The 15196-nt window shown below is 40.4% G+C and overlaps 1 protein-coding gene across 4 annotated transcripts in view; it reads left to right on the forward strand.

Moving 5' to 3' along the window:
- The window catches only part of PTPRA (protein tyrosine phosphatase receptor type A), a 167372-nt gene that overhangs the window by 31587 nt on the left and 120589 nt on the right, over window positions 1-15196 (forward strand). For 3 of the 4 annotated variants that reach the window (XM_023737505.1, XM_023737507.1, XM_023737508.1), the window contains exon 2: window positions 11430-11502. In XM_023737505.1, coding sequence (XP_023593273.1) covers window positions 11476-11502 — 27 coding nt within the window. In that variant the 5' untranslated portion in view covers window positions 11430-11475. Of the gene's footprint in view, window positions 1-11029; window positions 11503-15196 lie in introns of those variants that run through there. The other variant, XM_023737506.1, reaches the window with a different exon arrangement.

A 15196-nucleotide genomic window follows, 5' to 3' on the forward strand; every position in this document is an offset into this window, starting at 1 on the left:
GGTTTTTGCAAATTCCCTAAACTTCTGTTTATCTGGAAATGCCCTAATTTTGCCATCATATATGAGAGACACTTTTGCTGGATATATAATTCTTGGCTGGCAGTTTTTTTTTCCTTCAAGGCTTTATAATGTCATCCCGTTGCCTCCTTGCCTGCATGGTTTCTGCTGAGTAGCTGAGCTTAATCTTATTGACTCTCCTTTGTAGATGACTTTTCATTTATCCCTAGCTGCTCTTAAAATTCTCTCTTTATCTCTGGTTTTGGCAAGTTTGATTATAACATGTCTTGGTGACTTTCTTTTGGGATCTACCTTATGTGGGGTTCGTTGAGCATCTTGGATAGATATCTTGTCATCTTTCAGAATATCAGGGAAGTTTTCTGCCAACAAATCTTCAACATTACTCTCTGTATTTTCTGTTATCTGTTATCTGTTTCTGTTCTGGTACTCCTATCACTCGTAGGTTATTCCTCTTGATAGAGTCAGACATAGTTCTTAGGGTTTCTTCATTTTTTTAAATCATTTTATCTGATTTTTCCTGAAATAAGTTGGTGTCAGCTGGTTTATTTTCAGTCTCACTAAGGCTGACTTCCATTGCCTCAGTTATGCTCCTGTGAGTTTCTATCGAGTTGTCTAATTCAGAAATTTTATTGTTAATCTTCTCGATTTCCGATTGTTGTGTTTGTATGGATTCTTGCAGCCTTTTAAATTTGTCATTATGCTTTTCTCTAATCTTTTTAATTTCCTCTATTGCATTTTCTGTGTTTTTCTTAATTTCCTTCCTAATTTCTTGAAGAGTTCTGTATATTAATCTTTTATATTCTGCCTCCGGTAATTCCAAGAAATTTTCTTCCTCTGGAAAATTTCTAGATTATTTTGGGAGCTTACTGAAGCCATCATGGATTGCCTCTTTATGTGATTTGATATTGACTGTTGACTCTGAACCATCAAGAAGTTATTTATTTTGTTTGCTTACTGTGTCCTAGTTTCTTGTTTTGATAAGCCCGCATAGGCTGCTCATATGAGCTAGTTTGATTATTGGCAGCTTTGAGGCTCTAATGTCCTGTCACCAAGTGGTTAGATCTAGGTTACTAGGTATGTGAGCTCAGGAGTCTTCCCACTCCTCCTGTATGGATTCAGCTCAGGTGTCCAGGTAGATAGCTGCCAAGTGTGTGGTGTAGGCTCTCACTTACAGTCCTCGACAGGCATGGGTGATAGGTGTAGACACAGGCATCTGGCTGCAGCAGGAGGACACACTCTGAGCAAGGCAGGGGTCTGACAGTTGCCCCCGAGTGTCCAGGAGGAAGGTGTGTCACTGTTCACTAGAGTGCGTAGGTGGGTGGATTTTGCAGCCGGACTATGAGCAGCTAATGGTTTTGTCTGTAAGGACTGGGGGGCATCTCTTATTCTTGGGCCCCTATCGCAGGTGGCTAGGGGGCGTGGGTGGAGCCACCAGTCCTCAGGCCCCTGATGTGTAGGTGAAGACCCTGCTTAATGGGCGGAGCAGTGTCAAATGTCACAACCTGCCACTTCACAGCTGAAACAGTTCAAGTTGGATTTCAGGTATATACCCTGTTGTACTGTCATAATGAGGGCCTACACTGTTGAAATGGGCCCATACAAGTCTCTGCAGGGGGAAAGGTACTCAAAGTCCATGGATCCCTTATGCCTGTGCCTAGGCAAAGGAGCTGTGCCTACCCTGGGTTCCTGGTTTAGGGGAGCTGGCAGTTTATTTTTCCCGTTTGTTAATTTCTTCACTCTCCAAGGCAGGGAGAATGTGACAGATCCTACTTCCATCCCAGGGGACTCGGCAATTGCTGTAGCCGATCTGGGAGCCAGTGCGGAGCAGGGAGTGGGGAGGTAAATGGGAGAGAGGTTTTTCCCTAAGAGGAGTGTTTTGGATCCCCGCGGTAGGCTGTACGCAAGTACTTATCTTTCACCGATGAGGGCTGCTTCTCATTGGTTCTGGGTGGCCGAGTAGACTCTTTGGTGCTGGGTCTTTCCCAGTGCAGAAAACGCGTCTCCTGAGCACGGCTGCTCACCTGCCTCACCACTCACCCATGAGCTGATCAGACTTGAAGGGCTCAGGTTCTTGCCTGGTCAGGTCTGGCCACTCCTTGCTGCTTCTGAACCGTCTGTCCCTCCCCCTGCCACTTAGTCCAGTTCCTCAACTCTGCCTTTGATGTTCAGGGCTCCCAGATTGCCATATATAATTGATTCACTTGTTTTTTCGGGTGTTTGTTGTAAGAGGGTTCAATGGAAGCATCTGACTACTCTGCCATCTTGGCCCCACCTCTCCCAAGCCATGGTATTTTCATTCACCTCATATGCATGAGAAATCTCGACAATGAATAAGGAAGACCAATGAAACACTGATGCCTTTGAATTATGGCGTTGGAGAAGAATATTGAATATACCATGGACTGCCAGAAGAACAAACAAATCTGTCTTGGAGTAAGTACAGCCAGAATGCTCCTTAGAAGTGCGGGTGGCGAGACTTCATCTTACTTGGCCCATGTTATCAGGAGGGACTAATCCCTGGAGAAGGACATCATTCTTGGTAAAGTAGATGGTCAGTGAAAAAGAGGAAGACCCTCAATGAGATGGATTGACACAGTGGCTGCAATAATGGACTCCGGCATAACAATGAATGGGAGGATGGCACAGGACCGAGCAGTGTTTCTTTCCTTTGTATATAGGGTTGCTATGAGTCACAACCAACTCAGTGGCACCTAACAGCAACAATGCAGATGATGTCATTAAACTAGACGTTGACTTTCTGATCTTGTCTTAAAATACTGGAATGATTGGCTAAGCAATAATTATATTTCATGTGTAAAAGGAATCATATGCTTGCCCTGGAATAAGTTGATCTGATCAAGAGGGTATTATGCTGAGCGTGGCAGGAAATAAATTTATCCCACCAGTCATATAGATTATGGCATTTAGGACTGTGGGAAGATGAGTGTGGGAGGAGGGGAGAGAGGGAGTAACAGTAAAGTGTAAATTATAGGGAGTGTGGGAGAAAGTGATTTTGTCATTTAACTTTCTGAAAGCCAGGGGTAGGAATATTGGGTGGACATGTGCATGTACCCTAGATTTTTAGGAAGGCATTTTTCAAAAAGTAGAAAAGACATGGTTTTGAATTGATCCCATGTTATATCAAAAAGGAAGTAAGTTTAAAGAAAAACAAAAAACTGCTCTCAAAGATAGATACATGTTTGCTTCTATAAGTATTCATATTTTATATAAGAAATTAGAAGATTGAATTGTTATATGTTCTGCTGTGTATATTTTCAACAACAAAAATAAATTATTAAAAAAAAAGAAAAATAAGACAGGAATTTTGAAATATATACAGGGCCATTGGTCCGTTGGGAAGTATGGAAAAACAGAAGTAACTTAATTTGTGTTCAGCTTTTTTTCTAAATTCAATTAGTGTTAAAACTTTTTTTTAAATTGTGCTTTAAGTGAAAGTTTACAGTTCAAGTTAGTTTCTCATACAAAAATTTATACACACATGGTTATGTGACCCTAGTTTATCTCCCTATACAGTGACAGTACATTCCTCCTTTCTACCCTGGATTTCCTGTGTCTGTTCATCCAGCTTCTGACCCTGTCTGCCTTCTCATCTCACCTCCATACAGGAGCTGCCCATTTAGTCTCGTGTATCTACTTGAGCTAAGAAGCACTGTCTTCAGGAGTATCATTTTATGTCTTAAAGTCCAGTCTAATCATTGTCTGAAAAGTTGGCTTCAGGAATGGTTTCAAAAACTAATTTTTTTGGTGAAAAATCTCTGTAATCTTTTATGGCTAAACTGCTGTTTTCTAGACCTGCGCTGTCTAATATGATAGTCATCAGCCACATGTGCTATGGTGATGAGTACCATATATATAAAACATTGCCAGTATCAGAGAAAGTTCTATCAGGTATTTCAAGTGCTGTGAAATGAGATACATTGTTAAAACAGTTAGTGAAAGTAGGTAGGGGTAATGGGATACCTTTCTATCTAGAAATTTTACTGAAGAAGAATTAAGTTTTTATAATACTGGGACATTAGTATGTGATTTTTCATTGTTGTATTTGCATTTTGTCTTTTCTCATTTTGAAATAATATGAAATTTACAGAAAAGTTGCAGGAGTAGTACAAAGAGCTTTCCACCCTCCCTGAACCATTTGGAGGAACTCTGGTGGCCCAGTGGTTAAGCACTGGGCTGCTAACTGGAGTCAGTTTGAACCTACCAGCTGCTCCATGGGAGAAAGATGTGGCAGTCTGCCTCCGTAAAGATTACAGCCTTGGAAATCCTATGGAGCAGTTCTACTCTGACCTATAGGGTCACTATGAATCCACTTGATAGCAGCAAGCTTTTTTTTTTTTTTAAACCATTTGAGGGTTAGTTGCCCACTTGATGCTGTATCACCCTGGATACTTTAATATATTGTGTATTTCTTGCAAACAAGGGCATTCTCCCATATAACTGGATCACATGGCTGTCAGCTCAGCCCCAACTGGTAGGTTGTAGACTGAATTACTCTGGAAGGAAGTAGTTGCATCTTTTTTTTTTTTTTTTTAAGAAAACAAATTATTTCTTATTCTTTATATAAAATTAGCACCGTTTATTATCTTCAGTCTTAGTTTCACTTGTGAAAAACCATGTTGCAAAACCCGAATCTTAGCTTTTCTATCAGTTTATGACCAATCCCAGCCTTCCTCCCTAGACATAGATTTGGAAATCTCAAAGTAAGGGTATCTACCCCTCATGGTAACCAAGTGGAGAGAGATCACTAGGCCAAGAAAAAAAAAAGGTATCCCATACTCAAATGATGTAAAAATCTCTCTTGTGCATACTTCACCACCTTAATTTGTTTTGCTTTGCATAGCTGTATTATTAGTCATACTTCTAAACTACATAGATTCTTTTTATTGAGATAAAATTAACATAACATAAAATTGACCATTTTAAAGTATGCAGTTCAGTGGTATATACATTCACAGTGTTGTACAACCATCACCTCTCTTTCTAAAACATTTTCATTTCCCCAAAAGGAAACCTTTTAGCCATAGGCAGTCACCCCTAATCCCTCCTACCCATCCACCCCCATCCCTGGCAACCATTAACCTGCTTTTTGTCTTTATAGATTTACCTATTCTTTATCCTTCATATAAATGGACTCATACAATATGTGATTTATTATGTCTAGCTTCTTTCACTTAGCATAATGTTTTCAAGGTTCATCCATGTTGTAGCATGTATTAGTACTTTATTCCTTTTTATGGCTGAATAATATTCTATTGCATGGATACACTACATTTTGTTTATCCTTTCATCAGTTGATGGACAGATGGACATTCAGGTTGTTTTTGCTTTTGGACTATTATGAATAATCCTGCTATGAAAATTCATGTACAAGTTTTTGTTTGCATACATGTTTTCAGTTCTTTTGGGTATGTATATAGGAGTGGTTCTAAGTCGTATGGTAATTCTGTGTTTAACTTTTTGAGGAACCTCCATACTGTTTTCCACAGTGGCTGCACTATTTTACATTCCCACTAGCAATGTATGAGAGTTTAATACATTTCTCCACATTCTTGCCAACACTTCTTATTTTCTGTTTTTTAAATTACTATTATAACCATCCTAGTGGGAGTGAGGAGTTCCTGGGTGGTGCAAAGGGTTAATACGCTCAGCTGCTAACCAAAAGGTTGGAAGTTTGAGTTTATCCAGAAGCACCTTGGAAGAAAGGCTTGGTGGTCTACTTCCAAAAAATCAGCCATTGAAAACTCCATGGAGCCGTTCTACTCTGACACACATGGGGTCCTCATGAGTCGAAATCGACTCGGAGGCAACTGGGTTACATAAAACCTGATGTGTGAATGTCATATAAAATAAATATAGACGTACCATTTCACTCACACCTCACCTAAGCTATCCCCTTGCCCTAGTTTATAGGTCTTTGAACAATAAATATGGTGTTGATATGAAAGTCTTTGTTTCCCTGAGTAGATAAGGCATTCCAGAAATCCAAGATAGAAGTATAATAACTAATACCTTATAATTGTATTGGGAGTCCCTGGGAGGTACAAATGGTTAACTCCCTTGGCTGCTAACCAAAAGGTTGGCAGTTCAAGTCCACTTAGAGGTGTCTTGGGGAAAAGGCCTGGTGATCTACTTCCAAAAAATAAACCATTGAAAACCCTGTGGAGCACAGTTCTACTTTGACACACCTGGAGTCACTATGAGTTGGAATCAACTCAGTGGCAACTGGAACTGGAATAAATGGTATTTTAAAAAAATTTGTATTCCCAACTGTTTATCGGGTAATATACAAAGATAAAATCGGTATTTATTTTATATTGAGCTTGTATCTTGCTACTTTGATAAACTTACTTATTAGTTCTAATAGCTTTTTTGTAGGTTTGTTGAGGTTTTCTATCTGTAAGACTATGTTCTTGCAAGTAAACGCAGCTTTACTACTACTTTTCCAATCTGGATGCCTTTTAATTTCTTTTTCTTGCCTCGTTGCACTCATTAGGATCCTTCAATATAATGTTGAGTGAAAGTGATGAAAGTAAATATCCTTGTCTTATTCCCAATTTTAGGGAGGAAGCATTAACTTTCTCATAGATGCCGTTTATCAGGTTGACAAAGCTTCCTTATAATTCCTAGTTTGCTGAAAGGAAATTATTTGGATTATAGGGAATGAGTGTGTAAAGTGGCCTTGCTTTCTGAACTCAACCATTTACAAGTTTTAGTTCTGCACTTATTTTTCTAGATTAAGAATGTGTTTATTTCTCTGTGCAGCATGTTGTGTAAGTTCTTCAGATATATTTTCCAGTTTATTAATTCTCTCTTATGCTGTGTTTCCTTTACACATCTATAGGGTTTTACATTTCAGAGACTATTTTTACTTCTGGAAGTTTCATTTGGTGGTTCTACTTTCTTTTCTTTTAATGTTCCTTCCTTATGATTTTGATGCTTTTATCTCTTTAATCATTGTTAAACACACTTTATAGTCTTTATGAGACTTTTCTAGTTTCTGAATCCTGTGCATTTTGTTTTGAATGTCTGTCTTTCCACAGTGGTTTTGCTTTTGTTTCTGCCAAATGTCCAGGGACATTACTGGCTTAGGAGTTTTGCTAATTCCCATCCATGGGTTCCTGGATCATATGATTCAGTAAATTTAGACCTCAGACGCATATGAAGCATATATCTGTGGTTTCACATTTTCAGGGGGAATCTTTTCTTGTCTTACCCATAGCTCAAACTGAGGCAGGCGAACTTTCTGGTCTCCTTGTTCTTGCAGGTGGATTTTTTTTCTAGTCTGTTCCCATTGAGAGCACACCCCTTTCAGGGCCACAACTTCACATGGGGTCTTGGATCCAACTCCTCACCTTTCTCAGGAGCCCCTTCTACTTTTCTCCTGCTTCTTGCTTCCTTCCCCCACCTCTCTTGGTCACTGAGATGTCTCAGCAAATGCCCTTGAGGCCAGTACAGAAGTCAGCTCATACTTACAGCTCCGACTTTGGTTCATTGTTTGTTTCAGGCCACTGGCAGTTTTCCTTGCTTTCTTGAGAACTTAGCTAAGCTTTTAAAACGGCGATAGCCATTATCTAGCATTTCTAGTTTTTTGTAGCTAGAGAGTTTATAGCTTTTCTAGGCTTCTGTATTGCTAGATAGAAAAGATAGGATTTTGTGCTTTAAGATTGAGTTTAATATACAGAACTATTGGGCATCAGCCAAAGTATAAAATGACTTTTTACATATTTATTAATTTCAATTTTTAAATGGTAGCTCCACTTTTAAAAAGAGATTAGGAGCCTGGTTTTCCTGTATGCTTCCTGAGGAAACAAAAAGGCAGAAACTTGGAGAATAGCAAGACCAGTGGTTGTTATAGGAAGCATGGAACTTCCTGGCAATGACTCGATTAACAGTAGAAAATGAAACCATGGCAGTTTCTCTCTTAATTTGCTACATGGTTTTGTTTTCCATTTTTGGGGTAGGAGGCTCTGCTGTATTAAAGATTGGCTTTTCCAGATTTATTTTATACAGTCTCACTGGTGGTGTACATCCCATTATACTTAGAGTTTTTGTAATTATGTGACTATTATGATATATTTCATATGGGGCTTTGAAACTTTCCATTCCGCTCCTTCTGGAAGAAGCCCTTGTCTTCATGTAGCTGTCGATGTACCTTGGTCATCAGTCACTTTTCAGCCACAGGGTGCGAGAATAGATTTGGGGATCAGATATACCTAGGTTTGAGTCTCAGCCTTGCCAGCTACCAGTTGTTTGGCTGTGGATAAGATATTTAACTGCTTTGTGCCACGCTTTCTTCATCTGTAGTCTTCAAAATGAAGCATCTATTCCCTGTGCTTGTTTTGAAGATAACATTAAATAATGTACATGATAACAGTTTGACAGTGCCTGATACATAATAACCTGTTGCCATCAAGTCAATTCCAACTCATAGCGACCCTATAGGACAGGGTAGAACTGTGCCCTGTAGGGTTTCCAAAGAGCACCTGGTGGATTCGAACTGCCGACCTTTTGGTTAGCAGCTGTAGCTCTTAACCACTACGCCACCAGGGTTTCCTGATACATAATAAGCACTTAATAAATGGCAGCTATTCCTATTATTGTTTTTATTATTACTTTGATCTTTCTTAAGTTGCTGCTTTTTGATATGTTCTAATCATCTCTTGCATATGAGCAGTTGTTCATATGCAGGTTCAAGTTGAAGCTGACAAAAAATTAAAACAAGTTCACAAGAGCCAAAGTACTACCTTGAGTATAACCCACCTGAATTTATAGACTATCTCAAGAATAGATTTGATGCATTGAACACTAATGACTGAAGACCAGACGAGTTGTGGAATGATATCAAGGACATTATACATAAAGAAAGCAAAAGGTCATTAAAAAGACAGGAAAGAAAGAAAAGACCAAAATGGATGTCAGAAGAGACTGAAACTTGCTCTAGAATGTAGAGTAGCTAAAGCGAATGGAAGAAATGATGACATAAAAGAGCTGAACAGAAGATATCAAAGGGTGGCTCAAGAAGACAGAGGAAAGTATTATAATGAAATGTGCAAAGACCTGGAGTTAGGATGCCTAAAGGGGAGGACACACTCAGCATTTCTCAAGCTGGAAGAACTGAAGGAAAAAAATCAAGCCTTGAGTTGCAATACTGAAGGATTCTGTGGGCAAAATATTGAACGACATGGGAAGCATCAAAAGAACTGGGAAGGAATATATTGAGTCACTGTACCAAAAAGAAGTGGTCAACATTCAACCATTTTAGGAGGTAGCATATGATCAAGAACCGATGGTATTGAAGGAAGAAGCCCAAGCTGCAGTGAAAGCATTGGCAAAAAACAAGGCTCCAGGAATTGATGTAATATCATTTGAGATGTTTCAACAAACGGATGCAACGCTGGAAGTGCTCACTCATCTATGCCAAGAAATTTGGAGCAGCTACCTGGCCAACTGACTGGAAGAGATCCATGTTTATGCCCATTCCAAAGAAAGGTTATCCAACAGAATGCAGAATTTATTGAACAATATCATTAATATTGCACACAAGTAAAATTTAACTGAAGATCATTTAAAAGCAGTTGCAGCAGTACATCAGCAGGGAACTGCCAGAAATTCAAGCTGCATTCAGAAGAGGATGTGCAACAAGGGACATCATTGCTGATGTCAGATGGATCTTGGCTGAAAGCAGAGACTATCAGAAAGATGTTTACCTGTGTTTTATTGACATTGCAAAGGCATTCCACTCTGTGGATCATAACAAATTATGGATAACATTGCAAAGAATGGCAATTCCAGAACACCTAATTGTGCTCATGCAGAACCTGCATATAGACTGGTCTAAATAATGTAATTCATTGGCCCAAGTTTAAGAGTTGATCAGAATCTCATCTGGCCACTCAGACAGGATACTCTAATCTAGATTTCCACCCCTTCTAAACCCTTCAATTTAACATAAAACGAAACACAAACTTGACACAGTAAGACAGACAACCTGACGGATGTCCAACCAAAACCTGACCCATCTGCCCCTATCCTATTATTTGGGTTTTCAGTCCTCCTATCAGGCGGTGAGGATGTCTAATAGCCTGATGGGATGACTCTTGGCAGTCCTTCCCAGAACCTGAAGTGTGCTATCCTGACCAGTAACCAGAACTTTCAAAAAGCAAAAGTGAAAGCACTTATTAGTGCAGCGGTGCTGCGAGTAAACTTACCGGTTCTCCAAGATCGCTGAATGAAGAAGTTGCAGGTGGCCACTCCGCAGTTGAAGGACGAGGTAAGAATGACTCGCAGGGCCACCTGGCACCAAGCAGGGAGGCTCTGAGCACCCCATCTGGATCACTAGAATTTGTTACCCAGTGCAAGGGGTTCGCTGCTTGGAATGCGTCTAGCCAAGAGACAGACTCAAGCTTTCGTTGAAAGCAAAGGTTTATTACGTGTGACAAGTAAAGAGACGGGGAGATAGCTCTCAAAGCACTGTCTGTCTGAAAGCACGCGAGGATGGGTTTTTATGAGGCTAGGGTGGTGCTTCAACAAGGTTTTTCTCTCCCTTTCCGGGAACTCTCCTCCCATGCCCTTCTTGGGAGTTCCAGGTGTTTAGTCCCCGGGGCCCGGATGTCCGCATGCACGGCCTACGCACTTCTAATCAGTCTGGGCGGTCTGGAGTTCTACTTTATTGTGTCCTTTCCGGCTATCTTTGGTTCCGCTTAGAGGGTTTTGGGTTCCGGGGTCAGTTAAAGACAGTGCCTTCGGTGAGTGCGCAGGCGTCGGGCAACCGGTCTTAATTAGTTTGGTGGCTGAGGTGTAGCCGACCGCAAAGCTGCAACTCGAAAACATATATTTCAAAATTAACCAAAGACCCTTTTATAGTTCCCTGTTACTAACACTGATAAGGATTTTTCAACCTCTGCACTGTTGACATTTTGGGCCGTATAATTCCTTGTTGTGGGGCACTGTCCTGTGATTTGTAAAATGTTTAGCAGCATCCCTGGCTTCTATCCCCTGGCACCCCACTCCCCGGGGTATGACAATGAGAAATGTCTTCAGACACTGCCAGATGTCCTCTGGGGGACAAAATCTCCTCTGATTGAGAGGCACTGACCTAATGGTACGTAAATAATCCTGCAGTGGAATAGTCCAAGTTTTGGGATGAGGGAGGAATACTCTATCCTGCCCTACTGGAAAGACCTTATCTCTCGTTGAATTCAGTTCTCATGAGCTTTTCAGTGATCTGAACTGACTGTTGAAGATTGAGCTTTGTAGTATGGCACCTGGACTCTTAAGCACATGATCTATGCGACATGTTAGAATGTACTCCTTTCCTTGGGAACAATCCATGCATGGTGTTTAAGTAGAACTGTTTTATCCCTTTAACGGTTCTTTTGTTTTGGTTGCAGGTGGCACAGCTAGAAAAAGATATTTATGGAATTCCAATGAGTGGTGATGGATGATGCAGTTCAGATAACGAAGGTAAGGGAAATAAAACCAGAACTGTGAGGAGAGTTTGTCAGCCAGGTTAGTGTCCTCACAAAACAAAGCTAAAATCAGGTTCCTTCTATCTCCATTTTATTTCTAAGCCATGAGAATAGCTTGTGTTTCATGATTAAAAACATTATACTGATCATCTGTTAAGACTCTGGTTCTCAACCTGGTCATGAATCAGAAGCACTTAAAAAACAAACAAACAAGACCAAAGTCTATGCCCTGCTACCTTGCCTTGCTCTGTCGGAGAGCACAGGTGACCCTGATATTCATCCTTGTTGAAGAACTGAGGCACTGAGAAATTCAAAGAATGCAGTACACCCGCTTCTCACTTATTAATATGGTTAGGTTCCAGAGACCAGATTGTTATGTGAAAATTGGCCTTATGCAAGAGTCAGGCCCGCACCCTATCTTCAGTGCCGGGTGTCTCCCAGTCGCTCACCTCCTGTCGGGTACCACTGTCTCCCCCCGCCCCCGCCCCGAGCGCCTCCGTAGCCGCAGGAGCCCACCATCACGTGGCAGCGCTCCAGGCCTCTGCGCAGACGCCTGCGCCCCACCTCTCCGTGGGCCCCAGAGCCCCGATGCTGGTCAGCTCCTGAGCCTACAAGCAGGTGAGGCCCAGCCACTTGGGCCTAGCCGAGTCTGTGGAGGTGGCAGAGACTTCCGAACCCCCCACCCGACCCCTGCGCCCTGGTTCCCACCGCTTCCTCGCACCCCAGGGACCCCCGTCTCTTGCCTGCTGCCCGCCGCCCCATGCTGGCCACGGGCCCTGTCCAGTTCCTCCACCCTACCCGGGTAATACCAGCTGCCGGCAGCCTGCGCATCCTTGCTCTCTCTCGCAAATGTCACCCTCCTCCTCTTCCCGTCTCCTCGTTAATGCACAAAATAGTCGGACAGTACATTTTTTCCTACTGTAAATGCGAAATGTCAGATAGCAGGAAGACTTTTTCCCAGTTGAATGGGTTTGGCGCACTGTTAAATCAATTGACCATAGATGTATGGATTTATTTCTGGACTCTCAGTTCTGTTCTGTTGATTTATGTGTGTATCCTAATATCAGTACTACTGTTTTGATTACTGTAGCTTTGTAGTACGTTTTGAAATCAGGAAGTGTGAATCCTCCAACTTTGTTCTTTTTTTTTTTTTTAATATTGTTCTGGCTTCTTGGGGTCCTTTGCAATTCCGAATGAATTTAAGGATCGGCCTTTCCATTTCTGCAAAAAAGGCTGTTGGAGTTTTGACAGGGATTGTGTTGAATCCATACATCATTTTTGGTAGCATTGACATCCTAACAATATTAAGTCTTCTAATCCACGAACATGGATGTCTTTCCATTTACGGAAATCTCCTTTGATTTCTTGGGGTTTTTTTTTTGTTGTTCTTTTTCTTAAGGTATGAAGGATACCATCAGGCATAATGTACTGGGGAAAATATATGTAAACTATGTGACAAAGGGTTGCAATTTAGAGTTCTTACAAATTAATAAGAAAAGTGCACAAGATCCTGTAGACCAGTAGTCCTCAACTGGGGGATGATTTTGCCCCCTAGGGGACATTTGGCAATATCTGGAGACATTTTTGGTTGTCACAATTGAGGGGGGTGCTACTGGCCGGCATCTAGTGGTTAGAGGCCAGAGGTACTGCTAGACATCTATAATTTATAGGACCATCCTCTACAGCAAGAATTATCAGTCCCAAAATGTCAATAATGCTGAGGTTGAGAAACCATGCTGTAGGTAAGTGAGTAATAGACATTAAGAGACAATTGACAAGAGACCATACAAATGGTTAATAAATGTTTTTAAAAAATTGTTCTATTACTAATAATCAAAGACATGATAATCAAAATACCAGGATACTATTTCCACTTGAAAATAACCCATCCTAGTATGGTATAAAAATATTTTTATTTTCTCATATTCCTGGATGACAAATTGGCAATATACACACATGCACACGCACAAACACAGAACCAAAAGCCTTAAAAATATTTATATCCCATGGCTCTACAGTTTTTCTTTCAGAAGTCTTTTCTAAGGGAATGAAGTGGAAATATATATTCACGTAAGCAGTAGTTTTCAAAAATTGTAATTTGCATGTATGGAAAAAAAGAGGCAAAAATAAGTCAAAATTTTAGAATGTAGAAGATGTTCCTACGTGTTACTACCAGCTAGAAATAATAAAGGAAAAGAGTGATCAAGTTAAAAACAAAAATGACCAAGTTGAGAAACTATACTATTAGCAGATTTAAAAGACAGACTAAAAACTATAAAAAAGCAACACTTTAATAAGATGTTAGTGTTCTCAATATATGTAGAACATACGTTTATAAGGAAGGTAACCAGCCTGATAGAAAAATAGGCGAAGGTCATGAACAGGCAATTTATCAAAACTTCACTCCTAGGAAAAAATACAAATAACAGGAAGATTTGAAATAACAGTTTCACTATTTTACTCTTCTGTATTGCTTACATTTTGTATAACAGAACACAATACACTTTTTTTGTGTCCTGCTTTTTTCATTCAACATTGTATCTATGACGTCCAATCATGTTGTGTGTATCGGTAATTTATTCATTTGTATCTCTGACTAGAATTCCATTGTATGAATATATCACAATTTATCTATATACCTATTTTGGGACATTGGTTATTTACATTTTTTGACTATTATAAATAAAGCTGCAGTGAACATTCATATGCAGGTCTTTGTGTAAACATACATCTTCATTTATTAAGCATGTAAATACTTAGAAGTAAAATTCCTAGCACTTTGAAGATTCGTATGTTTAGTTTAAAGTAGACACTGCCTGTGATGGTTTAGATTGTATGTCAGCTTGACTGGGCCATGATCCTCAGTGTTTATATGTGATCACCCCCATGATGGGATCTTCTGTGAGTAGCCAGTCAGTTGAAGAGGAGTTTCCTTGGGCTTGTGGTCTGCATCCAAATATAAGTGGACATTCTGGCTTTTTCCTGCTCTGGATCCTTCAACTGCCTTCTGTTCATCTCACCTCTGGTTCTTGGGTCTTGAGCTAGCAGTGTACCTGCCGATTTTGGGATTCGTCCATCTTCACAGCTTGTGAACAAGAGCCCTGCTCTCCAGCCTGCTGATCTTGGGTTCACCAGCCCCTGCGGCTACGTGAATCAGGAGAACCCTCTATCCTGATCCACGAACTTGGGACATGCCAGCTTCTGCAATCACGTGAGCCATTTCCTTGATATAAATCTCTCTGTATATATATTTATACACTTATTGGTTTTGCTTCTCTAGAGAACCCAGCCTAAGACACTGCCAAACAGTTTTCCAGAGCAGTAGTGTTGGTTTACACAACCACCAGCAGTATATGAGAATCCCAGTTGCTTCACATCCTTGTCAACACTTGTTATTGTGAGCCCTTTCAACTATAACCATGCAGGTCTTTTTTACGTATTTACCTGTTAAGGTGTGCAGATGTGTATTTCATTTTGAAAGATGAGATTATACCATGCCAGTTCTATAATGTGCTTTTAAATTTATTTATTTTGTTGTTGTTGTTGAGAATATGCATAGCCGAACATAACACTAAGTCAACAGTTTCTACATGTACAGTTCAGTGACACTGATTACATTTTTCGAGTTGTGCAGCCATTTTCACCCTCCTTTTCTGAGTTGTTCCTTCCTCATTGACATAAACTTACTG

This window comes from Trichechus manatus, unplaced genomic scaffold, assembly GCF_000243295.1.
Source record: "Trichechus manatus latirostris isolate Lorelei unplaced genomic scaffold, TriManLat1.0 scaffold00104, whole genome shotgun sequence".
Classification (NCBI taxonomy): Eukaryota; Metazoa; Chordata; class Mammalia; order Sirenia; family Trichechidae; genus Trichechus; species Trichechus manatus.